Below are 25680 nucleotides of genomic sequence, written 5' to 3'. Positions count from 1 at the left end.
CTTCTCCTTCTCAGACTCCCATAGTGTGAATGTTAGTATACTTGAGGTTGTCTCAGAGGCCCCTTAATGTATCCTCACTGTAAAAAATTCTTTTTGTTGTTGTTGTTCTGACTCAAGGACTTCTACTGTCTTCCAGTCACGGATCCATTCCGCTGCACCATCTAGTCTGCTATTGATGCCCTCTAGGGTACTTTTTGTTTCAGTTATTATATCCTTCAGCTCTGATTGGTGCTTTTATATTTTCTAACTATTTGTTGAAGTTCTCCCTGTGTTACTCCATTCTTCTGAGATTTGTGAGCATTTTTATGACCATCACTGAACTCTTTATCAGACAAATTGCTTATCTCTGTTTCATTATTTTTTTTTTCCTGGAGTTTTATCTTGTTTTGTTCTTTTGGAAAAAAAAAAAAATCCTTTGTCTCTATTTGACTTTTTGTGTTTGTTTCTATGAATTAGGAGGCATGGCTTTGGCACCAGCATTGCTGTGGACTATGCTTCCAGGCAGCTTGGTAAGCTGGTTTGGACTAGAGTGGGCGTGGGTTGGGAATTTCCCAGGGTGTGCCTGGAGCCAGTGTTATTTTAAAAAATGCTGTGCTTCACTGTGAGTCCCAGTTAAAAGGGATCTTATGAAACATTATGATTTAAATGAGGATTTGTGACCTTATCTGAGAAATGACTTGTCATTTACGTTATTTCTATGGTGAAATGCTTTCTCTGCTTCAAGCGATTGACATACCACCATTATCTAGACAGCATTTGCCTATAGGTGTAGTCCTGTCCCATCGAGGGGGTCAGCAATCGGAGTTACCTGGAGCAGGAAACTCCCAGGGGCTGCAGAAGGTGTCTCAAGCGACTGTGAGGTTGTGTCACCTATAAAAGGGGCCAGAGAGGACTTTGGGGGTCTTTCTGCCACAGTGGCTCCTTGGGCTACTGGCCCTTATTACTTGGTGCTGAGCACTGTGGAGCACTGCTCAGTGCATGAGATAAAGGCAGAAGTTAATGCTGCCAAAAATGGCGATGTGGGAAAAGTGGCTGCTCTAAGAGGATCTTCCCTCCACCCTCACAACACCTGTTAGCACCAGAGTGGGCTTCCTTCAACTCCACACATATTCTCTGCCGTGAGGGTCCCTGCTCAAGGCTGTGCCAGCATTAGAGGTGTGTCTGCTTACTAATGGTTTGAACTACAGGCTTTCTCTATGCAAAGCAGCTGGTTTCCATAACTAAGCCGCAACATGCTCCTGGGGCAGGGGCTTTGCACTCCAGTAGTCTGTGGCTTCGGAGAAGGCAATGGCACCCCACTCCAGTACTCTTGCCTGGAAAATCCCATGGATGGAGGAGCCTGGTGGGCTGCAGTCCATGGGGTCACTAAGAGTCGGGCATGACTGAGTGACTTCCCTTTGGCTTTTCATGCATTGGAGAAGGAAATGGCAACCCACTCCAGTATTCTTGCCTGGAGAATCCCAGGGACAGGGGAGCCTGGTGGGCTGCTGTCTATGGGGTCGCACAGAGTCGGACACAACTGAAGCGACGGAGCAGCAGCAGCAGCAGCAGTCTGTGGCTTGATTCTGGGCTCCCTGACTTACTGCCTGTGGGACTGTGGCCCCCTGCTTAGCTTTTCTTCCTACAATTTCTTCATTTATGAAGTGGGGGAGGGGGGCAGGTAACACCAGCTCCTAAAGCTGTCCTAAAGATTATGTGAAAAAAATGTAGTCATATTTAAAAGAACTGACGTGTTAAATGTTCAGTATGTCATATTGTAATAGATGTGTTATGTTTTCCAAACCTACGCTTCCCTTCACCCACTCAAACCTTCCTGTTTATTGGCAGTATGCGTTTGTAGAGCCCAGAACTCCCTTGCTATGCAAATTACACTGGAAATAGATATGCCAGATTAGAAACTGCATTCGTGTCAGAGCAGCCTCCACAAAGGGAAGCTTGGCTGTGAGCTGGAATTGATGTGATCGGTCCCAGCTCTTTGTGGCTGGCCTGTGGCCTGTGTTTGAGCCTGAATATTGCTTGACCGAAATCTGACTGTAGTAGAGAGGAAACCCACTTCCCTTCCTCTGTCCTCTCTCCCACAGCAGGGCCTTGGTATACTCTGGGAGAGGAATAACCAGTTTTTAAACTGCATTGGTACTAGAGATGCCTCCTGGGTTTGCCCTCTGCACCATGCGAATCTGCTCTGACCAGCTTTCCTCACTTGTCATGAAGTCCTCCACTTCCAAATGGAACACAGTGAGACTCACCTATCATGTGATGAGGAAGCAAGCATCCATAAAGACCCTTAGGGCATACTATTTCTCATCACCCGGAGCTTCTTTATCCAGACTGCTTTTCTGGAAGGAATGGAGCCCTAATATGATACTCCCATTGTTAGTGGGAGCATCTTGGCTCTCAGACTGTGCCAAAGCTAGGAGCTGAGGGGCAGGAAGGAGCTGGAGGAGGAGCAGCGGAGGGCATGGGGCTCTGGCCATCTGAGATACAGGAGCAATGAAGCGTCAGGAGGTGTTTTAGGTATTGGAGTTCCTCTTCACGGGCAGAGAAATAGCTCAGTGTTTAGCCCAGGCAAGTCATTAAACAGTAGAAAAATGAAGCATTCTCACTGAAACAGAATGTTAATTGCATTCAGGAGATGAAAACAAGTACATTTCAATTCATTCAAAATGTAGATCTCTTTCACAAGTCTTAAACAATTTATAAAGTGTATAGCATTTTGTAAGAAGGAGAAAGGGTACTGTATGCTCATTTGCTGATGGGTAAGCCAGGCCCGACAAAGGCTGTGTAAAGCCCTAAACTGGCCAGCTTAGAAGATTTTTTAATATCACCCTAAAGCTGTTCCCTAGGTGGGATTAAACTAAAACACTCATAAACCTGAAATTCATTTACTTGAACGTCAGCTTTCATCATTACATTTATTTATCTGGTTTCTCTCACTGAATATATTCTCCTTCTCTAGAGCAGAAGTAAAAGTTGATATCTGCCTCTCCCACTTCTCTAGAGGATTACAAACAAGCATGCAAATGGCTAAATAATCACAAAAATATTTCATGGACACTTCTGATTTATTCTCCAACACAGATCAAAACCTGACATTGTCTTATTACCACTGAACACTACACATTTTCTCTTTATCGCATCAGTTTTATCTGAATTGGATTCAGATCTTGTCTATAGAACACAGAGAGCAAGAACAAATTTGTGGACACATTATGAGATTATAAACCCTTTGTAAGATTAGTGAATGATCTGATGGAATTATATACATTTCAAGAGGTTGGCTGCTGCTGCTGCTGCTGCTAAGTCACTTCAGTCGTGTTCAACTCTGTGCGACCCCATAGATGGCAGCCCACCAGGCTCCCCCGTCCCTGGGATTCTCCAGGCAAGAACACTGGAGTGGGTTGCCATTTCCTTCTCCAAAGCATGAAAGTGAAAAGTGAAAGTGAAGTCACTCAGTCGTGTCCAACTCTTAGCGACCTCATGGACTGTAGCCCACCAGGCTCCTCAATCCATGGGATTTTCCAGGCAAGAGTACTGGAGTGGGCGCCACTGCCTTCTCCAAGAGGTTGGCAGTGGTAACTAAAGTGAGCGTTGGAATAGTAAAGCCTCATTTGTTATGTGAGTAATAGCTTGTCTGTTGCTTATGATTTATCGATGTGAAATATGTATGTAGTTGTTAGAAGTACAAACTTCTAACTCTTACGTTATGATAAAATGTCTGTGACCTGACTTAGCATAGAACCCTATAAAATGCTGAGCTAAAGATCAACATGCAAATAGTGCTCTAGAAAATTTAAACAATGGTTTCACTTCTCTTCCTCCTGGCCTTTACTAGCTATTGTCTAAAACTATAAAATTTACAGGCATGTCTGAATCCCCATTAAATATGAACGTGAATGCACAGCAGTAGAGCAAGTCTCCAAACAGTTTTGCAACAAAGGGTCAAAGAGGTGTAATACCCTACCCCCCATCAGGAAAAAGGAAATTAAATATACTTTCTAATGGTTGAAATGAAGGGTGTGCTGAGGAAGGAATGAATGAAATACATACCGTGGTGTTCTCCCTGAAAGGGGTTTTCGGGTAGCTCTGAAGAGGATGTAGCTGGTAATAACTGAGAACATCCCCCACATAGAGAGAAATCGCCACCAGTAAAGTTTTATCGTGAAATACAGAGGGACAACCCACATCTGCAACAGGGTCACCAGCTGTCAGAAAGATGAACAGAAAGTCTCCTTCAATAACTGAGGGCCAGGCGGCATGTCTACTATTGATGATTTGGAAGCTACTCTGGGTTAGGGGGTCGGGGAGCCACCTTCACCACCCTGTCTGGGACATGGCGTCTGGTTCACCAGCCCACTGCAAGCTGTTCTGTGCATGCAAGGCTCTGAAGTGCCGGGAACAGCACTGGAGATCCCACCCATGACAAAGGTCATGAGGAAGAGGCCTGACAGGCAAAGGTGAGTCAGGTCTCAAGGGGTCCTCTGCCCGAGCATCTACCCTGAAACCAAAATCTGTCTGTTTACTGTCTGCTATACTACACTCTTCTGACATTAACAGGGGGCTATCCCTGACCACCTTTCTCTGGAAAAAGTTAACTTAGAGCTCCAGTTAGTCTCCTGCATATAAAAGGAGTGTCTCAGCTCAAACCCCTCTGATGGCTCTCTAACTTGCCTGACAGGTTTACCCAGACTTTTACAACTACGCATGTGATTGTTTACAGCCTCCCAACTGGGAGAGGCATGGGAAGCTTAAAACATCTTAAAGATAGAGAGTCTTTTAAAGAGCTAAGAATTATATTGGTGAAGAGTTTCATTGTTGAGTTAATGATTGCCACCAGACCTCCATATCCTTTATCTTTTAGGCACCTGGGAGGATATTAATCAATGTAATTGGGATGCAGAAATAGGAATATAGTAGTTTTGATGTTAGCAATACTAGACTTTTGAGTTAATGAATTTTCTCTTTGTTATAAATCACTGTACTCTTCTTTCTTTGTTATAAATTGTTGTGTCCTTGTTATGTAAGAATGTAACTTTATTTAGTGCTTTCTGAGAGTGGCACCAGACTTTGGAAAGAACAACACTTTTAGGGCAAATAAGTTTTCTGGTTGACGGACCCTTATCAGAAAAGGGTCATAAAATGCTAATAGGCCTCCTGGCCAGAAGATGATGTAAATCACCTAAGACCTGTGTATACAGATAGGTATGCAGAGAGAAAGCCTGGTCTTGATAAGGGTCAGGGCTGCTGACCCTGCATGACTTTGTATTTTCCATTATTCTCTATGTAGAGCTTAAGGTATATAAGCTCCCTGGAAAAATAAAGTTTTGGGCCTCGCCTCATCATTGCTTGGCTCCCCCGTGTCAATTCTCTTTCTTTCTCTCTCTTTTTCAGGCTGATCCCCTAGAGCACAGGGGATCGCTGTGTTCACTTCTCTGCCTGGGCTTCTAAGACCCACGTGAGAGGGAGCCCAAGGCGGGGCACCCTCTGCTATTCAAGTGGGCACCTGTGGCCTACATGAATGGTGTAAGTCCCTTGTCTTGGGACTTTATTGGCTTTCTGTGTAAACCAAGGAATATCAGCCTCTTTCTCTCCTCTGTTTTCTTAACTGCAACATTCTTTCCTTATCTCTCTATATATTTCTAAATAAATAAATAAATCTCAGTTGCCAACACTGTCTATGCTTCGGATACCCTGGATCCAACTGGGGCTGGACCCCAGTATTGAAGGGCACAGTTATTTGAACATTCAGATGGGAAATAATCCAAAATATCCATCTTCCATTACCTCCTGCAGATATTTCAGATGGAATGAACTTTAGGCCGCAACAGCTCTGTGCTGTTTGACAAAAGATTGCACTTTGGTTGTAAAGTTGGGGACCACAATGCCTGCTTCCCTGCTGATTCAAAGTCAAAGTGTTAGTCGCTTTGTCGTATCTGACTCTTCGTGACTCCATGGACTGTAGTCCAGCAGGCTCCTCTGTCCATGGGGTTTTCCAAGCAAAAATACTGGAGTGGGTTGCCATTCCCTACTCCAGCGGATCTTCCCAACCCAGGGATCGAACCTGGGGCTCCTGCATTGCAGGAAGATTCTCTACTTTCTGAGCCACCAGGGTGGGAAACAAATGACATCACAGCTGTAAGGGATCTGGAAGCATCCTGGGCTGCAGGGAGCAGGGCCTATAGTTACTCTCATAGCACATATACACACGCACAGCGATGGCCAAGGAGGAGGTGGTATCAGGGCATGTCAAGTCAGGGACCCTCCTGCCTTCTGTCCCAGCACACTGTGTGGGGCTAACCCTTGCATCCTGACTGTGGGGTGACATTGCCCCTGATGACTGGATCTGTAAATCACCATTTGCTTCTTGTCTTTTCTCTTCAGTTACTGGTGCCCTTTCCAGTGGTTCCAGATGGGAATCAAACTCTTTCCTGTCCCTTCTATGTGTCAGTGGCCTATGCCACTGACCTGAGTCCCAGCAGCCTTCAGAAGGTCCCTTAAGTTGGCTGGCTTCAGTTCTGCATGGCAGGAAACAGGACAGACTGAACTGATGGGCTGTGGGTCAATGACATGGTACAGTTACCACAGTGATACTTTTACTCTACAGATCAGGCCTAATGCCAGCTACTCACCTCCTGGTAAAAAGCAGATTGGTTGGAGAAGGGAAAGGCTACCCACTTCAGTATTCTGGCCTGGAGAATTCCATGGACGAAGTCCCTGGGGTTGCAAACAGTCAGACACGACTGAGCGACTTTCACTTTCACTTTTTTCACTGGAAGAGTAGCAAGAACCCTTGGTCTTTTATGTTGTAGAACATTCAACTAACTGCCTATATTTGCTCAGCATTAATATATAAGGTGGACGGCAAAGACGGTTGTCTCATGTGTGGAGTTAAATTGGTAATACTCTGTTCAGGAAGATTCTGAGCCTGGGTCCTGTCTGAGCAGTGAAGAGTATCATGATCAATTAATTATGTCTGCCAGTGATGTGGAAAGAGTTGTCAGAGCATGCATGTCACACGCCTACCATCTGAGTATAAAAAAGACTAATGTTGTTTGCTTAGTTTCTTCATCTTTGTGATTAAAAATAGGCGGCTTAGAAAAAAAGTTTATGGGTATACTTTTGGGTCCTTTAATAAGAATTTTGTTACAGTAGTCTCAAGGTCAATAATCAGAATTATTTGATAGAACTTCAAGATGTAAATGAAATGCAGCCTTTGTCAAATAAGAAGACATTTTCCAGGCTTTTTATTCTTTTTAATTCTTGAGTGGGCTGGATCTGAAGTCTTCTTAGAGTTGCTCTAAGTTTTCTTTCAAATTACATGCAAGATGGTGGAGGAGAAGGAAGTGTGCCCGTCTTCTCCCGTGAGAACTCGAAAATCGCAACTCGCTGCTAAACAGCCATTGACAGGAAAATTTTGGATCCTTTTTTTTGGATCCTACCAAAAAAAGATATACCACATCCAATGATAAAGAAGAAATCCCAGCAAGATGGTTAGGATTGGCAAAATCGTGTTTAGAATCAAAACCCCATACCTGCCAGAGATGCTCAGAGGGCCCAGACAAAACCTGCTGCACACCAGGACCCAGAGACCCCACAGAGACTGATCTGCTCAGCCTCTGGCTGAGGAGGCCTTACCAATAGCTGAGAAAAGAAGAGAAGCAAAAGGCAAAGGAGAAAAGGAAAGATATATCCATCTGAATGCAGAGTTCCAAAGAATAGCAAGGAGAGATAAGAAACCTTTCCTAAGTAATCAATGCAAAGAAATAGAGGAAAACAATAGGATGGGAAAGACTAGAGATCTCTTCAAGAAAATTAGAGATACCAAGGGAACATTTCATGCAAAGATGGGCTCAATAAAGGACAGAAATGGTATGGACCTAACAGAAGCAGAAGATATTAATTAAGAAGAGGTGGCAAGAATACACAGAAGATCTTCATGACCAGATACCCATGATGGTGCGATCACCCACCTAGAGCCAGACATCCTGGAGTGCAAAGTCAAGTGGGCCTTGGAAAGTATCACTACAAACAAAGCTAATGGAGGTGATGGAATTTCAGCAGAACTATTTCAAATCCTAAAAGATGATGCTGTTAAAGTGCTGCACTCAATATGCCAGCAAATTTGGAAAACTCAGTAGTGGCCACAGGACTGGAAAATGTCAGTTTTCATTCCAATCTCAAAGAAAAGCAATACCAAAGAATGTTCAAACTACTGCACAATCGCACTCATTTCACATGCTAGTAAACTAATGCTCAAAATTCTTCAAGCTAGGCTTCAACAGTACAGGAACCAAGAACTTCCAGATGTTCAAGCTGGATTTAGAAAAAGCAGAGGAACCAGAGATCAAATTGCCAACATTTGTTGGCAATAGAAAAACCAAGAGAATTTCAGAAAAACATCTACTTCTGCTTTATTGACTATGCCAAAGCCTTTGACTGTGTGGATCACAGTAAACTGTGGAAAATTCTTCATGAGATGGGAATACCAGACTGCCTTACCTGCCTCCTGAGAAATGTGTATGCAGGTCAAGAAGCAACAGTTAGAACCAGAGATGGAACAACAGACCGGTTCCAAATTGGGAAGGGAGTACAACAGGAATGTATATTGTCACCCTGCTTATTTAACTTATATACAGAGTACATCATGCGAAACGCTGGGCTGGATGAAGCACAAGCTGGAGTCAAGATTCCTAGGAGAAATATCGATGACCTCAGATATGCAGATGACACCACCCCTGTGGCAGAAAGTGAAGAGGAACTCAAGAGCCTCTTGGTGACAGTGTAAGAGGAGAGTGAAAAAGCTGGCTTAAAATTCAACATTCAAAAAACTAAGATCATGGCATCCAGTCCCATCACTTCATAGCAAATAGATGGGGAAACAATGGAAACAGCGACAAACTTTATTTTCTTGGGCTCCAAAGTCACTGCAGATGGTGACTGCAGCCGTAAAATTAAAAGACGCTTGCTCCTTGGAAGACAAGCACGGCATATTAAAAAGCAGAGACATTACTTTGCCAACAAAGGTCTGTCTAGTTAAAGCTATGTTTTTTCCAGTAGTCATGTATGGATGTGAGAGTTGGACCATAAAGAAAGATTCAGTTCAGTTCAGTCGCTCAGTCATGTCCGACTCTTTGCGACCCCATGAACTGCAGCACGCCAGGCCTCCCTGTCCATCACCAACTCCCGTCCATTGAGTCGGTGATGCCATCCAACCATCTCATCCTCTGTCGTCCCCTTCACCTCCTGCCCTCAATCTTTCCCAGCATCAGGGTCTTTTCAAATGAGTCAGCTGTTTGCATCAGGTGGCCAAAGTATTGGAGTTTCAGCTTCAACATCAGTGTTTTCAATGAACACCCAGGACTGATCTCCTTTAGGATGGACAGGTTAGTGCTGAAGAATTGATGCTTTTGAACTGTGGTGTTGGAGAAAACTCTTGAGAGTCCCTTGGACTGCAAGGAGATCCATCCAGTCAATCCTAAAGGAAATCAGTCCTGAATATTCATTGGAAGGATTGATGCTGAAGCTGAAACTCCAATACTTTGGCCACCTGATGCGAAGACCTGATTCCTTAGAAAAGACCCTGATGCTAGGAAGGATTGAAGGTAGAAGGAGAAGGGAACAACAGAGGATGAGATGGTTGGATGGCATCACCAACTGGATGAGTTTGAGCAAGCTCTGGGAGTTAGGGATGGACAGGGTAGCCTGGTGGGCTGCAGTCCGTGGAGTTGCAAAGAATCAGACATGACTGAGCGACTGAACTGAACTGAAATCTTCTCTCAGAGAACAATACAATTGTTATCATATATATAAATTTGAGGGGAAGGAATGGCAACCCACTCCAGCATTCTTGCATGGAGAATCCCCATGGACAGCGGGAGCTCAGTGGGCTACAATCCATGGGATTGCAGGGTCAGACACAACTTCGTGAGTAAGCACAGCACAACATAGCATATGCATTTGAACAAAAATATACATGGTGAAGGGCTCTCCTGGTGGCTCAGATGGTAAAGCGTCTGCCTGTAACGCAGAAGACCTGGGTTTGATCCCTGGGTTGGGAAGATCCCCTGGAGAAGGAAGTGGCAACCCACTCTAGTACTCTTGTCTGGAAAATCCTATGGATGTAGGAGCCTGGTAGGCTACAGTCCATGGGGTCGCACAGAGTTGGACACGACTAGGCGACTTCACTTTACGTTGCTTTTTTTATATATGGAGAAAATCTGAAGTAACTGTTTGGAGAGTTCAGGAAAAGATACCTTACAACATCCTTTTTTTGTTTATAAATTTCAGGCAGTACTTTCAGGGAAGAGTAAATATTCAGTGCTTCCGCCTGCATTAATCAGATCATTGCTTTCATTTTCCATCCTATTTTGTAGGTATGGCCAAAGCTAATGAATGAGTTTGCACCTTTATTTCTGAAACTGAAATAAATATGTATATGTGTATCCAAACAGGTAAACCAAGTTTTACTGAAGGAAGCAGAATAGTTTTCATGAGGGCCCCAAACCACATGCTAGGGAACCAGGACTGAAGAGATGTTTCCTTTGGCACTCAGCAGCAACCACTTTTAAGATTTTTATGTGGACCATTTTAAAAGTCTTTCTTGTATTTGCTACAATATTGCTTCTGTTTTATATTTTGGGTTTTTTTTAGTGAGGCCTGTGGGATCTTAGCTTCCAACCAAGGATTGAACCCACACCTACTGCAAAGGGAACTCAGCCACTGGATTGCCAGGGAAGTCTGACTCTACTATTGATAATGACAGTGTGCAGTCCCTCAAAAAAGTCTCCTCAGTATTTAGGTCATTCATTTCTCAGAAGTGATCACCAAGATTGTTATCTATGATGAATTATAGATTTTGGCTTTTTAAAGTTTATTATTCTGGCATTAAAGAAGGAAATGGACATGAACCCCATCTTTCAAAATCTGATCATCGGTCATTTGCATTTTTCATCTTTTTTGCTTTAAGTTATGATTCACCTTTACATTTACCCTGTAAAATGCTGAATTTTTTAAAAAAGGAATAACTAAGATTCAGTTCATTTTAATTTAGAGAAACTATCATGTTCTATATTTTATACTTTAGATTATAAGTCAAAATTTATAAAACTAATCCATTTCCTCCAATCAGTGGTGCTATGCTCTAACTATAGTTTGAAGCAATGAGTGGATTATATTTTTATAAAGCTAATTCTTTCCCTGTAGAGCTGTAAGTCTGACCCATTTCTAGAAGATGCCAAACTTCTTTTACTTGATGCCTGGATTTAATTAACAATAAATAACAATGTTGAATTTATAGACATGCTACTTTTTAAAAATAGGCCTTGGAGATGAGAAATAAAAGGAAAGTAAAAAATCATTATGATGTATTATGTATGCAAATATTAATTTCTTGACTATCTTTAAAGTGGAATACGCAGAGCCCTGTTTTCTCAACATGCAAGGGGAAAGGTCAGAAGTTTGCATTATGAATTCAATAACTGCATGTGAAGTCATTTTGAAATGATGGCCACATTTCAAAGCAATTTAAAAGATTCTTTATCAATTTCCAGAAGAATTAGAACTGCTCGTTTTTAATAGTAACTGCCACATGTGAAATGTAGGAATGTCGTGCCTCATAAGTAAGCACGTGACATACGTGAAACCGAGGCGCGTACATGCAGAGGAGGAAGCCTGGCAGCTGGGACGCATTAGTGACGCCAGAGGGGTCAGCATCTGGGCATGTGTGGATGAAGCACATCTGCATTCCTGGCGAAGGGCAGCCCGTGCCTCTGGCTCACATCACCCTGCCCTCCCCACCCACACGTCACGGCAGGAGGCACTTCCCGACTAAGACGCTGCTGAAAGGTACCATGTTCGTTACTGTAGCCAGGCACACAATGCAAATGAAAAGCGCTGCTAATTATGTCAAAACAAAGGAATCTCTTCATTTGTCTAGTTGTACAGAATGTTGAATGAGTCACACAGTATGAAAGGAGAGAAAAAAAGGAAAGAAAGTTGTGTGATGCTCTTTGCACTGCAAATCCCAAACTATCTGCAACCTTTCGTGGGTGTGTCTGTGTGTGTGTATGGGCGGGGCTGGATGCGGAGCAGAGGTGTGCTCAGAGGGAAGCTGAAAATTATCATGAGAATACCTGGTGCCGGGAAATACTGCTGCTACCAGTTCAAACAAGTATGGAATCCTGGCATATGAAGGGCTCTCAGAAATTTACGCGCTCCATATTTCTATCTTCAAGTCAATTGACTTGATTTTGCTACTTAAATTCTTAAAGGGGATTCTGCAGATGCATATGTATATATATATGTATATATAGTGCATGCGTGCGCGCGCGCGCACGCACACACACACACACACACACACACACACATATATATAGCACTAGTGGTAAAGAACTCGCCTGCCAGTGCAGGAAACAGAGGAGACACAGGTTCAATCCCTGGGTCGGGAAGATCCCCTGGAGGAGGGCACAGCACCCCACTTCAGTATTCTTGCCTGGAGAATCCCATGGACAGAGGAGCCTGGCTGGCTACAGTCCATGGGGTCTCAGAGAGTCGGACACGACTGAGTGAGTTAGCACACCTGCAAACGCAGCTATGGATATATTAGTGTCTTGTCTCATTTTCAAAAGATTGGAACAGATAATCCTTTATTGGTACAATAATATGTTCTAGTGTTTCACAGCTGTTATTAATAGGAGTAAGTCTGATTTAAATAGAGCAAATTTTCAGAGTGTGGCAAAGTATTTGCCTGTGTATTGTGTATTGCCTGTAAGTTAACAGCGGGATGAGATGGCTGGATGGCATCACCGACTCGATGGACATGAGTTTGGGTAAACTTTGGGAGTTGGTGATGGACAGGGAGGCCTGGCGTGGTGCGATTCACGAGGTCGCAAAGAGTTGGACACGACTGAACGACTGAAGTGAACTGAACTGAACAGTATGTTTGAAGACAAAATTCTGTGTATTTCATCATCAGGCTTTCTACTGATTTGAAGAGCGTAGAAAAATTCTTTTTTGGTGCCCCACCCCCATTTCTTACAAATATGAAAAATAGGATACATAAAAGAAAGTAGAGAGGGTGCTATTGAATGAAAGTTTGTTTTTAATTAAATGCTGCTAAAAGCATTTGGAAGTAATTTAATGTTGAGGCTTTGCCTATGTTCTACCATATCAACACTAGCAGCTGCAAAGAGAAAAATTCAAATATCCAGATGCTCAGTCGACACTGTGCTAAAATGTGTCTGAAACTTTCAGATATTAAGCAGTATCTCAAACAAAACATCAAACCTTTCCTACCTCCTACTCACATATTTTGGCATCACCTAGGAGCAGCTAATGGCATATTTTCTTTTTTAAAAATTTATTTGTTTTAGTTGGAGGACAACAACTTTACAGTATTGTGGTGGTTTCTGCCACACCTCAGTATGGATTGGCCGTAGGCATACCTGTCCCCCTATCCTGAGCACCCCCGCCTCCCTCCCCGCCGCAACCCTCCAGGTCGTCACAGAGCACCAGCTCTGGGTGCCCTGAGTCACACACCAAACCCACACTGCTTCCTGCTTTATACATGGGAATGTGTATGTTTCAATGCTATTCTTTCAAATCTACCCACTCTCTCCCTCTCCCACTGAGTCCAAAAGAATGTTCTGTACATCTGTGTCTCCTTTGGCTGCCTTGCAGGTAGGATCGTTGGTACCATCTTTCTAGATTCTGTATATATGCATTAATATATGGTATTTGTCCTTCTCTTTCTGTGGATAGACATTACCTATTCACTCTGTGTAACAGGCTCAAGGTTCATTCACCTTATTAGAACTGACCCAGACGTGTTCCCTTTTATGGCTGAGCAATATTCCACTGTGTATATGTACCACAATTTCCGCGTCCATTCCATCTGTCAAGGTTGCTGCCATGTCCTGGCTGTTGTAAATAGTATTGCAATGAATATTGGGGTACATGTGTCTTTTTCAATTCTGGATTCCTCAGGGCATATGCCCAGTAGTGGGATTGCTGGGTCATATGGTAGTTTTATTTCTAATTTTTAAAGGACTCTCCACACTGTTCTCTATAGTGGCTGTATCAATTTGTGTTCCTACTAACAGTGTAAGAGGGTTCCCTTTTCTCCACACTCTCTCCAGCATTTATTGTTTGTAGACTTTTTGATGATGGTCAGCTAAAGAATGAAAGTAGAACACTTTCTAACACCATACACAAAAATAAACTCAAATGGATTAAAGACTTAGATCTCAGACCAAAAACTGTAAAACTCTTAGAGGAAAACATCAGCAGGACACTCTCTGACATAAATCACAGCAAGATCCTCTGTGACCTACCTCCTAGAGTAATGGAAATAAAAACAAAAATAAACAAATGGGACCTAATTAAACTTAAAAGCTTTTGCACAATAAAGGAAACTATAAGCAAGGTGAAAATACAACCCCCAGAATGGGAGAAAATAATAGCAAACAATCAACTGATGAAGAATGAATCTCTAAAAGATACAAGCAGCTCATACAACTCAATACCAGAAAAATGAACAATCCAATCAAAAAGTGGGCCGAAGACCTAAACAGACATTTCTGCAAAGAAGACATACAGATGGGTAATCAACTTTATTTTCTTAATAACCTATTTCCTTTGCTTTAGGTATTTATGATAAGCTGCTCTGATGTACACAGCTCCTACAGAAATACAACTGAACCAGTCTAGAGAAATTAAAGGAGCATTTCAGAAGACAGACAAATTTGTTAAAAACTGTATCTGAAAAAGTTCTGAGCTTTTGGATTTATCTCTTGCTGCTGAAGAACACGGTTCAAATTATGCAGGAAATATGTGAAAGTAATAATACTTTATGCATAACAAATAATACTGTCAGGGCATACGTTTATGTAAAATAATAATACCTTCTGGGTACAAAGGTGTTTACACATATTGTGTGTACTTCCTACTTTTTTCCTAGCTTCCTCTGCTTTAAAAAAAAATCTGTAAACTCCCACCCCTGCCATTTTTCATTTACAGAGTTGTCCATCCCAGTACCATCAGAATAGGACCATCAGAATTTTTTAGCCCATAGTCCGTGGGAAACAACCTTGTCAACAAGTGATCCTGTGCAGTTCCTATTGCCTTCATCTTACGGACTCCTCTAGTTTCCAAAGGTAGGGTGATCTCAGTTTGTTTCCAAGACAAACCATTCAATATCACAGTGGTCCAAGTCTATGCCCCAGCCACTGATGCCGAAGAAGCTGAAGAGAATGATTCTGTGAAGACCTACAAGACCTTCTAGAACTAACACACACACACACACACACACACACACAAAGATGCCCTTTCATCACAGGTTATTGGAATACAAAAGTGGGAAGTCAGGAGATACTTGGAGTAACAGGCAAGTTTGGCCTTGGAATACAGAATGAAGCAGGGCAAAGGCTAACAGAGTTTTGCCAAGAGAACATGCTGGTCATAACAAACACCCTCTTCCAACAACACAAGAGAAGCCTCTACACATGGACATCACCAGATGGTCAATACTGAATTCAGATTGATTATATTCTTTGCAGCCAAAGATAGAGAAGCTCCACAGTCAGCAAAACAAGACCTGGAGCTGACTGTGGCTCACATCATCAGCTCCTTACTGCAAAATTTAAGCATAAATTGAAGAAAGTAGGGAAAAACACTAGACAATTCAGGTATGACCAAAATAAAATCACTTACGATCACACGTTGCAAGTAACAAGTCAATTCAAAGCATTAAATCTGGTGGACAGAATGCCTGAAGAACTATGGATGGAGGTTTGTCGCACTGTACAGGAGGTGGTGACCAAACCCATTCCCAAGAAAACGAAATGCAAGAAGGCAAAGTGATTGTCCAAGGAGGCCTAACAAATAACTGAGAAAAGAAGAGGAGCAAGAGTCAAAGGAGAATGGAGAGTTCAAGAGAACAGCAAGAAGATATTAGAAAGCCTTCTTAAGTGAACAATGCAAAGAAATAGAGGAAAACAATAGAATGGGAAAGACTAGAGATCTCTTCAAGAAAATTAGAGATACAAGGGAACATTTCGTACAAAGATTGGACAATAAAGGACAGAAATGGTATGGACCTAACAGAAGCAGAAGATATTAAGAAGAGGTAGTAAGAATACACAGAAGAACTGTACAAGAAAGATCTCCATGACCCAGATAAGCATGATGGTATGGTCAGCTCACCTAGGGACAGACATCCTGGAGTGTGAAGTCAAGTGGGCCTTAGGAGGCATTATTAAGAACAAAACTAGTGGAGGTGACGGAATTTCGGCTGAGCTATTTCAAATCCTAAAAGATGATGCTGTTGAATTGCAGCACTTAATATGCCAGCAAATTTGGAAAACTCAGCAGTGGCTACAGGACTGGAAAGGGTCAGTTTTCATTCCAATCTCAGAAAGGCAATACCAAAGAATATTCAAATTACTGCACAATCGCACTCATTTCACATGCTAGCAAACTAATGCTCAAAATTCTCCAAGCCCGGCTTCAACAGTATGTGAACTGAGACCTTCCAGATGTGTACAAGATGGTATCTTGTAAGCTGACTTTAGAAAAGGCAGATAAACCAGAGATCAAATTGCCAGCATCCGATGGATCATAGAAAAGGCAAGGGGATTCCAGAAAAATATCTACTTCAGCTTCATTGACTATGCTAAAGCCTTTGATTTTGTGGATCACTACAAACTATGGAAAATTCTTCATGAGATGGGAATACCAGACCACCTTACTTGCCTACTGAGAAACCTGTATGCAGGTCAAGAAGCAACAGTTAAGAACTGGAACAATGGACTGGTTCAAAAGTGGGAAATGAGTACATCAAGGCTGTCACCCTGCTCATTTAACTTATATGCAGAGTACATCATGAGAAACGCTGGGCTGGGATGCATCACAAGCTGGAATCAAGATTGCTGGGAGAAATATCATCAAACTCTGATATGCAGATGATACCACTTTAATGGCAGAAAGTGAAGAGGAACTAAAAGCCTCTTGATGAGGGTGTAGGAGGACAGTGAAAAAGCTGGCTTAAAATTTAACATTCAAAAAACTAAGATCATGGCATCCACTCCCATCACTTCATGGCTAATACTTGGGTAAAAAGTAGAAAGAGTGGCAGATTTTGTCTTTGGTGGTCCAAAATCACTGTGGACAGTGATTGCAGGAATGAAATTAAGATGCTTGTTCCTTGGAAGGAAAGCTATAACAAAACTAGACAGTATATTAAAAAGCAGAGACATTACTTTACTAACAAAGTTCAGTATAGTCAAAGCTATGGTTTTTTCAGTAGTCATGTATGGATGTGAGAGATGGACCAAATGTGAGAGCTGGATCATAAGAAGGCTGAGCACCAAAGAATTGATGCTTTTGAAATTTGGTGCTGGAGAAGGCTCTTGAGAGTCCCTTGCACAACAAGGAGATCAAACCTGTCAATCCTAAAGGAAATCAACCCTGAATATTCACTGGAAGGACTGATGCTAAAGCTGAAGCTCTAATACTTTGGCCACCTGATGGGAAGAGCCGACTCATTGGAAAAGACTCTGATCCAGGAGAAGGGGGTGACAGAGGATGGGATGGTTGGATGGCATCACCAACTCAATGGACATGAGTTTGAGCTAATTCTGGGAGATAGTGAAGGACAGGGAAGCCTGGCATGCTACAGTCCATGGGGTCACAAAGAATCTGACATGACTTAGCGACTGAACAAACAAGCAAATGTTTCCAAAGGTACCTAGATCAGCACATTTTCCCCTAATTTCCTCCAATGAGGTTGTTTCATAAACTTGTGATGCACTTTCTCTTTACCATCTGCATTTCTCCCTGGGATTCCCCAACCTCCAAAATGATTTTTTAAAATTTGCATACTTTTAGGTCTGCTTTTTGTGTTACACAGTTGAATGCTGCTGCTGCTGCTGCTAAGTCACTTCAGTCGTGTCCGACTCTGTGTGACCCCATAGATGACAGCCCACCAGGCTCCCCCATCCCTGGGATTCTCCAGGCAGGAATACTGGAGTGGGTTGCCATTGCCTTCTCCAAAGCATGAAAGTGAAAAGTCAAAGCGAAGTTGTTCAGTCGTGTCAGAGTCTTAGCGACCCCATGGACTGCAGCCCACCAGGCTCTTCCGTCCATGGGATTTTCCAGGCAAGAGTACTGGAGTGGGGTGCCATTGCCTTCTCTGGACACAGCTGAATAGGATTTGACAAAAGCATAATGTCTTGAATCCAAAATTACAGTACCACACAGATCAATTCTATGGCCTTAAAATTCCCATTTCATTTGCTTAGACTTATTCTTTTCCTTCCCTGAGCAGCTTATTTTCTTTGCTTTTGCATTTGGATGTCATGTAACTGGAATCAGTATGTAGCCTTTTCATGTTGGCTTGTTCCTCAGTGTCTTTCTGGGACTTGATAGCTTAAATCTTTTTCTGCTGACCAACATTCCCTCGTACGGAGGTGCCACAGTTGGCTCATTTAGCCATATTTTAAAGCAGCAGTACCCAGGATTTTTGGTACCAGGGACTGGTTTTGTGTAAGACAGTTTTTCCATGGACAGAAGGTGGGATGGGGTGGGGATGATCTCAGGATGATTCAAGCGCATTCCATTTATTGTGCACTTTCTTCCACCTCAGATCTTCAGACACTAGATTGTGGGAGTTGAGGATCCCTGTTTTAAAGGACATCTGGATTGTTTCCAGTTTGGGGTGATTATGAATAAAGGTGCTGTAAATATTTTCATGCAGCTTTTTGTGTGAGGGTAGGTTTTCAGTTCAATCGGGTAAATACCTAGTAGTTCGATCACTGAGTAATACTACATTTAGCTTTGTGGAAGACTGCCCAACTGCTTTCCACAGTGGTTTTATCATTTTGCATTCCCATTCAGCAGGAGTTCCTGCTGCTTCACATCCTTGTCAGCATTTGGTATTGTTAGATTTGAGCCATTATAATACCCTTATATTGGTAACTAATTGCAAGTTATTATTTTAACTTGTAATTCCCTAATGACAAATGATGAGCTTCTTTTCATATGCTTATTTGCCAACTGTATATCTTTCCTTGATGAGCTTTTTAGATATTTTGCCATTTAGCTGAGTTGCTTTCTTATGATTGAGCTCTAAGTAGATTTTGGATAGCAGTCCTTTATTAAGCATGTATTTTATAATTACTTTCTCCCAGTTTGTAGCTTGTCTTTTCATTCTCTTAACAGTATCTTTCGCAGAGCACTTTTTACTTTAAATAAAATCCAACTTATCAATATTTTCTTTCCTGGATCTTGCTTTTGGTGTTATATCTAAACTCATCAATTTTTCCATTTTATCTTCTGAAAGTTTCACATTTAGGTCCATAATCCACTTTGGGTTTATTTTTGTGAAATATGTAAGTTCTGTGTCTAGATTATTATTATTTTTTGCACATGAATGATCAAGTTTTTCAGTACCATTTAAAGTAAAACTATCCTTGTACCAAGTAAAAATATCCTTGCTCCACTGAATTGCCTTCGCTCCTTTATCATGGATCAGTTGACTATCTCTATGGGGATCTATTTATGGGCTCTCTCCTTTTTCCCATTGATCTACGTGTTCTTCCTTTCACCAAAACCACACTGTATTCATTACTACAGTTTTATAGTAAGTCTTGAAGTAGGGTAGTGTCAGTCCTCCAACACTGTTCTTCACTGATGTGCTGTCTATCCTAGGTCATTTGCCTTTCCACATAAAGTGTAGAATCAGTTGGTCAATGTTCACAAAACAGTTTGCTGGGATTTTGAATGGGATTATAGAACCTATAGATCAAGTTGGAAGGAATCAACACCTTGAAAGTGTTAAACTTTCTAATCCAGGAATACTGATTATATTTGCATTTACTTGAGACCTTCTCAGTTTTTGCATATAGCTCTTGTAAATATTTTGCTGGATTTATACATAGTATTTCCTTCTTTGGGTGCTATTGCAAATGATATTGTGTTTTAATTTCAAATTCCAATTATTCATTGCTAGCATATAAGAAAGTAATTGACTGTTGTATATTGACCTTGTATCCTGCAACCTTGCTATAATCACTTATTAGTTCCAGGAAATTTGTTGATTTTTTGGGAGTTTTCCGTATAGACAGTCATGTCATCCACAGACAGAGATGGTTTTATTTCTTCCTTTCCAATCTATATACCTTTTATTTCCTCTTTTTTTTTTTTTTTTTTGTCTTATTGCACTAAAGCTAGGACTTCCAGTACAATGTCGAACTGGGGTGGTGAGAGGAGACATTCTCGCCTTCTTCCATATCTTAAGAGGAAATTACCCAGTTTCTCACCATTACGTATAATGTTAGGACAGGTTTTTGTAGATATTCTTATCAAGTTGAGAAAGCTCCCCTCTATTCTTAGTCTGCTGAGAGTCTTTATATGAACGAGTGTTTACGTTGCCAGATGCTTCTTCTGCATCTATTGGTATAATCGTGTAAATTTTTTTCCTTACCCTCTTGATGTGGTTGCTTACATAAATCAATTTTTGATTGTTGAACCAGCCTTACCTACCTGGGACAAATTCTACTTGGTCGTGGTGTATAATTCTTTTCATGCATGGTTTAATTCAAGTTGCTAATATTTTGTTTAGGATTTTTATATTTGTGTTCATGAGAGATGCTGGTCTAGAGTTTCTTTTTCTCATATTATCTTTCTCTGGTTGAAGTATTAGGTTGAAGTGCTGGCCTCCAAGAATGAATTCTGATGTATTCCCTCTGCTTCTGATCTCTGGAGAGATTGTAGAGAATTGGTATCATTTCTTCCTTACATAGTTGGTAGAATTCATAGTTGGTGAAACCATCTGGACTTGGTGCTTTTTGTTTTAGAAGGTTATTAATTGCTGATTCACTTTTTAAAAACAGACATTATTCAGAAGATTTATTTCTCCTTGTGTGAGTTCTGGTATAGTTTGAGTCTTTCAAGGAATTAGTCTATATGTGGGCATAGGGTTTTTCATAATATTATTTTCTTTTTACATCCATGAGATCAGTAATAATGATCCTTTCTTCTGTTCTGATATTAGTAATATACATTCTCTCTCTTACTTTTCTTGGTTAACTGGATAGAGGTTTATTAAATTTATTGATCTCCTCAAAGAACTAGCTTTTGAACCAGTCTTGAACTCTTCTCCTCTCAGCATGACTTGTAAGTTTTCATTGAGAAGTTCTTATTCAGGCTCTTATTTGGGTATTAAGAACCTTTAGTGTGGGGTTCTGTGTTAATCTGGCTGGACTAGCCCATAGGAGTTGGACTATGTTTGATATTTGCTCTGTGTCAGAGTCTTCAATTTCCATTAGTACACTTGCTTGTGTCTCTCTTTTTGTCTTTGGTTTCTTAAAAACTCATTGTAATTTGTGTAGCTTGCAGCCCTTTTAGCCATAATCCACTGTTATACTGGACACCAGATGATGGGGTGGTCTGACAGGAGGCAGTGGAAGCGTTCTATCATTCTGTGTTATCTTTCAGTGAGCTCTATCCCTGGAATATGACCTTCACAGGTGTTTCTGAACTTTTTGTTTTCCCATTAGGTGAGACAGGAAGGCAGGAAGGGCCTGGGGTTGGTCATTTCCCTTTTTCTCCATCAGCTAAGGCTCTGATAAATTCTTTTCCTTTGTCATGTAGGTCTTTGTGGTGGCGAACACTTATTCAAAATGATTAATTTTCCCCTGCAAGCCTGTTGGAAGCACAAAAATTTTCCTCGGCTTTTTACCATGAGAAGAGCTGTTGGGGTTCCAGGAGGTAAAATCTACAAAAATACGAGGGGTCCTTAAGGCTGTGGCCCTTGGAGGTTCTTGCTTTCACATTGGCCAAAACTCTGCTCCCGGCAATTCTTCCAAGTTACCCATTGAGCATTTCCTCCAGTCTGTGGCTCTGGCAGCTTCTGTTCCCAATAAGCAGATCTTGGTTATGATTCCCTACATGCATCTGTTTTTCCAGATTTAGGAGTGATGACTTTTCCTGGGAAACAATTCAAACAGGGACAGATTTTGTTTTGGGGGGCTCCATAATCACTGCGGATGGTGACTGCATCCATGAAATTAAAAGATGCTTGCCCCTTGGAAGAAAAGTTATGACAGACCTAGATAGCATATTAAAAAGAAGAGACATTACTTTGCCAACAAAGGTCTATATAATCATAGTCAAAGCTATGATTTTTTCAGTAGTCATGTACAGATATGAGTTGCACATCAGACTGTGCACAGAAGAACTGATGCTTTTGAACTGTGGTGCTGGAGAAGATCTTGAGAGTTCCTTGGACTGCAAGGAGATCCAACCAGTCAATCCTAAAGGAAATCAACCCTGAATATTCATTGGAAGGACTGATGCTGAAGCTGAAGCTTCAATCATTTGGCCACCTGATGTGAAGAACTGACTCACTGGAAAAGACCCTGATGCTGGGAAAGATTGAGGGCAGGAGGAGAAGGGGACGACAGAAGAAGAAATAGTTGGATGGCATCACCGACTCCATGGACATGAGTTTGAGCAAGTTTCGAGAGATGGTGAAGGACAGGGAAGCCTGGCATGCTGCAGTCCATGGGGTCACAAAGAGTCAGACACGCGCGAGCAACTGAACAACAACAATTTTTCCTATGACCTCAGTTCCCTGATAAGTCCAGGAAAAGTCACTGACACTCAGCTTGTTCAGCTTTTTCCCTTGGAGCAAGTGATGACTTTCAAGCTTTTTATGTATCAGAGCTGAAACCAGAAGGCCTTCCTATTTTTAAAAATGCCATCTTTTTAAAGATCAGAAAACTGAGGCTCACTGTGGTAAGCTGAGCAACTAGAGTTGTCTGACTTCTAAGCCGGGGCTCTTCTCTTCACAGCCTGCCCCTCATTCCCGGAAACACACCTCATAGAACCAGCCCAGGGAACAGTCCCAGACAAAGCAGATGGCAGAGTAGGGGGGTGTGGCAAGGCAGGATACTCAGATGTGATATCTGAAGAAAACAATACATTCAAGTCTCCTGATGGAGAATGTAGATTAACGGGGGAGGGGTGGTATTCACTTTAGCTTTACAAAAGCATTCAGAAAAGCATTCTTTTATTAGTAAACTGCTTTTACAGTGTATGGTTAAATTTATACAAATGTTATTTACAAGTCGTATCCCTTGAATGCATTCAGAGCCAACTGATGGTGCTGAACATTCACTGTGTGTCTAGAAATTCTCACAGGGAAGTGTTTTGAGTCTCAGGTCTGGAAGTTGGGCTCTTATCTGCATGCATGGGTGCTAAGTTGCTTCAGTCGTGTCTGGCTCTTTGAAACCCCAGGGACCGTAGCCTGCCAGGCTTCTCTGTCCATGGGATTTTCGAAACAAGAATACTGGAGTGAGTTGCTGTGCCCTCCTCCAGGGAATCTTCCTGACCCAGGGATCCAATTTGTGTCTCTTTTGTCTCCTGCATTGGCAGATGTGGCTTTATCCCTAGTGTCACCTGGGAAGCTCCTCTTATTTGCAGTGTTTATATTTTGCAGATAAGGAAAGCGTGATTCAGAGATATTGAAGGAATATCAATAGCCTTGATGTAAGAGAAAACAACTAATGAGGTTGGATTTCTGTTTCCTCTCTGCAGCTAATGAGTTATGTGACCTTGACCAAGTTATTTAATTTCTCTGAACTATATTTCACAAAGGGAGTAAAAAAATTACTACCTCCCAGGGTAAGTTAGATAATGTACAAAAAGCACTTAATCACAACTGTAATAATATATAATAGTTACATATAAATTTATATATGGTATTTCATATATATTTTATAGTAATATAATAATTATTATGGAGTAACTATTATAGTATATTATTATACTATATCATAGTAATTATAGTTAATATGTTATATATAGTGATATATTATTAATGTATTGGTGAAGGTTACAGCATTAATTCATGAAGTTTCATCAAAAACTTCACTATATGGTCCCTTGTAAAAAGAGCCAGGAGCTTCCTGAACCTTATAAACATGCTAAAAGCTCTAGTTCTGGTAGGTCCTACATAATCTTAAATGCCAAAAGAAACAAGTTAAAAGTGCTGTGCTGCGCTTAGTCACTCAGCTATGTCTGACTCATCATGACCCCATGGACTGCAGACCGCCAGGCTCCTGTCCATGGGGATTCTCCAGGCAAGAATACTGGAGCGGGTTGCCATGCCCTCCTCCAGGGAATCTTCCCAACTCAGGGATCGAACCCAGGTCTCCCGCATTGCAGGTAGATTCTTTACCATTTGAGCCACCGCAAATGGTAAAGGGAGGGAAGCCCAAGTTAAAAGTTAGGTTATATGTTAAAAACAAGTTGGGTTATTTTTGGATGACAAGGCTGTTTAGGTCAGCTTTTATGGAAACATGTCCATCAAATTTCATGCCAAAGATGTTAACCTGATGGTTTTTGGATACAGTTCATGCAAACCACAGTGAAAGAGCTGGCAACCAGTGCTGGAGTCAGCTACAGGTGCTCTGGGAACTATTTCCAGCCCCAATGTTTGCGGATGTCACCCAGGGCTCCTGAGATGGCCAAGTTCTGATGATGCTCTGGCAGTGAACCTCCAAGAAGGTACACAGAGCAAGGGTAAAGCCAAAGCATCGGCATGGGAACGGTCAGCCTCACCCGCCGGATCTTACCTGAGCCAAAGACTGTCATCAGAGACACACAGGGTCTCTCCACCTGCTCCTTTGGGGCCATGCAATAACAGTAGATGGACTATGATGGGCAAAGAAGTAGAGAATATTCTAGAGGCCAGGTGCATCTTTGTGCTAACCCAGAAGAGTTCCTTTGGGAACCCAAATCTGTGCTTGACCACTGAAGGCATCCTTAGGCTCCCGGCTTTGTCACAATGGGCCACCCTAAGGGATGCAACACTCACAGTCACCTGGTTACCTCCAAGGTATCCTCAGGACCACAGAGCGCATCTGAGTAGACATTAAGCAGTGCAGCTGCGTGGCAGGACACAGTACCAGCGCCTCAGGGAGAAGGGGAGTGACTGCGGGAGCCCAGTTCTGGGGTGGGGGGAGAGCACAGTCAAAAGCAAGGTCCCTGGAGAGGTGTCCTGGGCAGTACAGCTTGTGCAGTGAGCATCAGGGAACACCTGGGAAGGCCACTCCCCCCGGCCAACAGCTGTAGCCAGCCGTCAGGCTCAGAACCGCCAGCGGCAGCAAGCCCTCCAAGGGGGCCCTGAGTGCTCATGGCTGGTGCAGCCAGTGCCTGAAGCTCCACAGTGATGGAGGCAGCGGCAGCTTCAGCTTCCATATGAGCAACTTCGTCAGACACGAGGACAGGCCCTTTCTAGCATGAGGGACCTCAAAAATCACCAAATAAAAATGGCAGAGGAGTGGTGGGATACCATTCAAGTCAGTTGGCTGATGTGGTGTTTCCTTTCAAAGGGGATTTCTTTCTAAGTAAATCCACATCTGTGTCTTTGTGGAAACTGAACTCATACAACCTCAGAGGTAATTATCAGTTATAAAGGAAGGATGGAACAGGGCTACAAACCCTTTCCTTAAGAATCCACGTTTCTCATGTGCAATATCATATATGAAACGAGACGCCAGTCCAGGTCTGATGCATGATACTGGATGCTTGGGGCTGGTGCATCCCAGAGGGATGGTACGGGGAGGGAGGAGGGAGGGGAGTTCAGGATGGGGAACACGTGTATACCTGTGGCGGATACAT

At 42.2% G+C, this 25680-nt stretch overlaps 1 protein-coding gene across 2 annotated transcripts in view; it reads right to left on the bottom strand.

Moving 5' to 3' along the window:
* Positions 1-25680, bottom strand: part of RNF175 (ring finger protein 175) — a 64865-nt gene that overhangs the window by 25353 nt on the left and 13832 nt on the right. For both annotated transcript variants that reach the window (XM_042234249.2, XM_027956224.3), the window contains exon 4: positions 4048-4202. In XM_042234249.2, coding sequence (XP_042090183.1) covers positions 4048-4202 — 155 coding nt within the window. The remainder of the gene's footprint in view (positions 1-4047; positions 4203-25680) is intronic.

This window comes from Ovis aries, chromosome 17, assembly GCF_016772045.2.
Source record: "Ovis aries strain OAR_USU_Benz2616 breed Rambouillet chromosome 17, ARS-UI_Ramb_v3.0, whole genome shotgun sequence".
NCBI lineage: Eukaryota > Metazoa > Chordata > Mammalia > Artiodactyla > Bovidae > Ovis > Ovis aries.
This window is presented reverse-complemented; position numbering and strand designations above follow the sequence as displayed.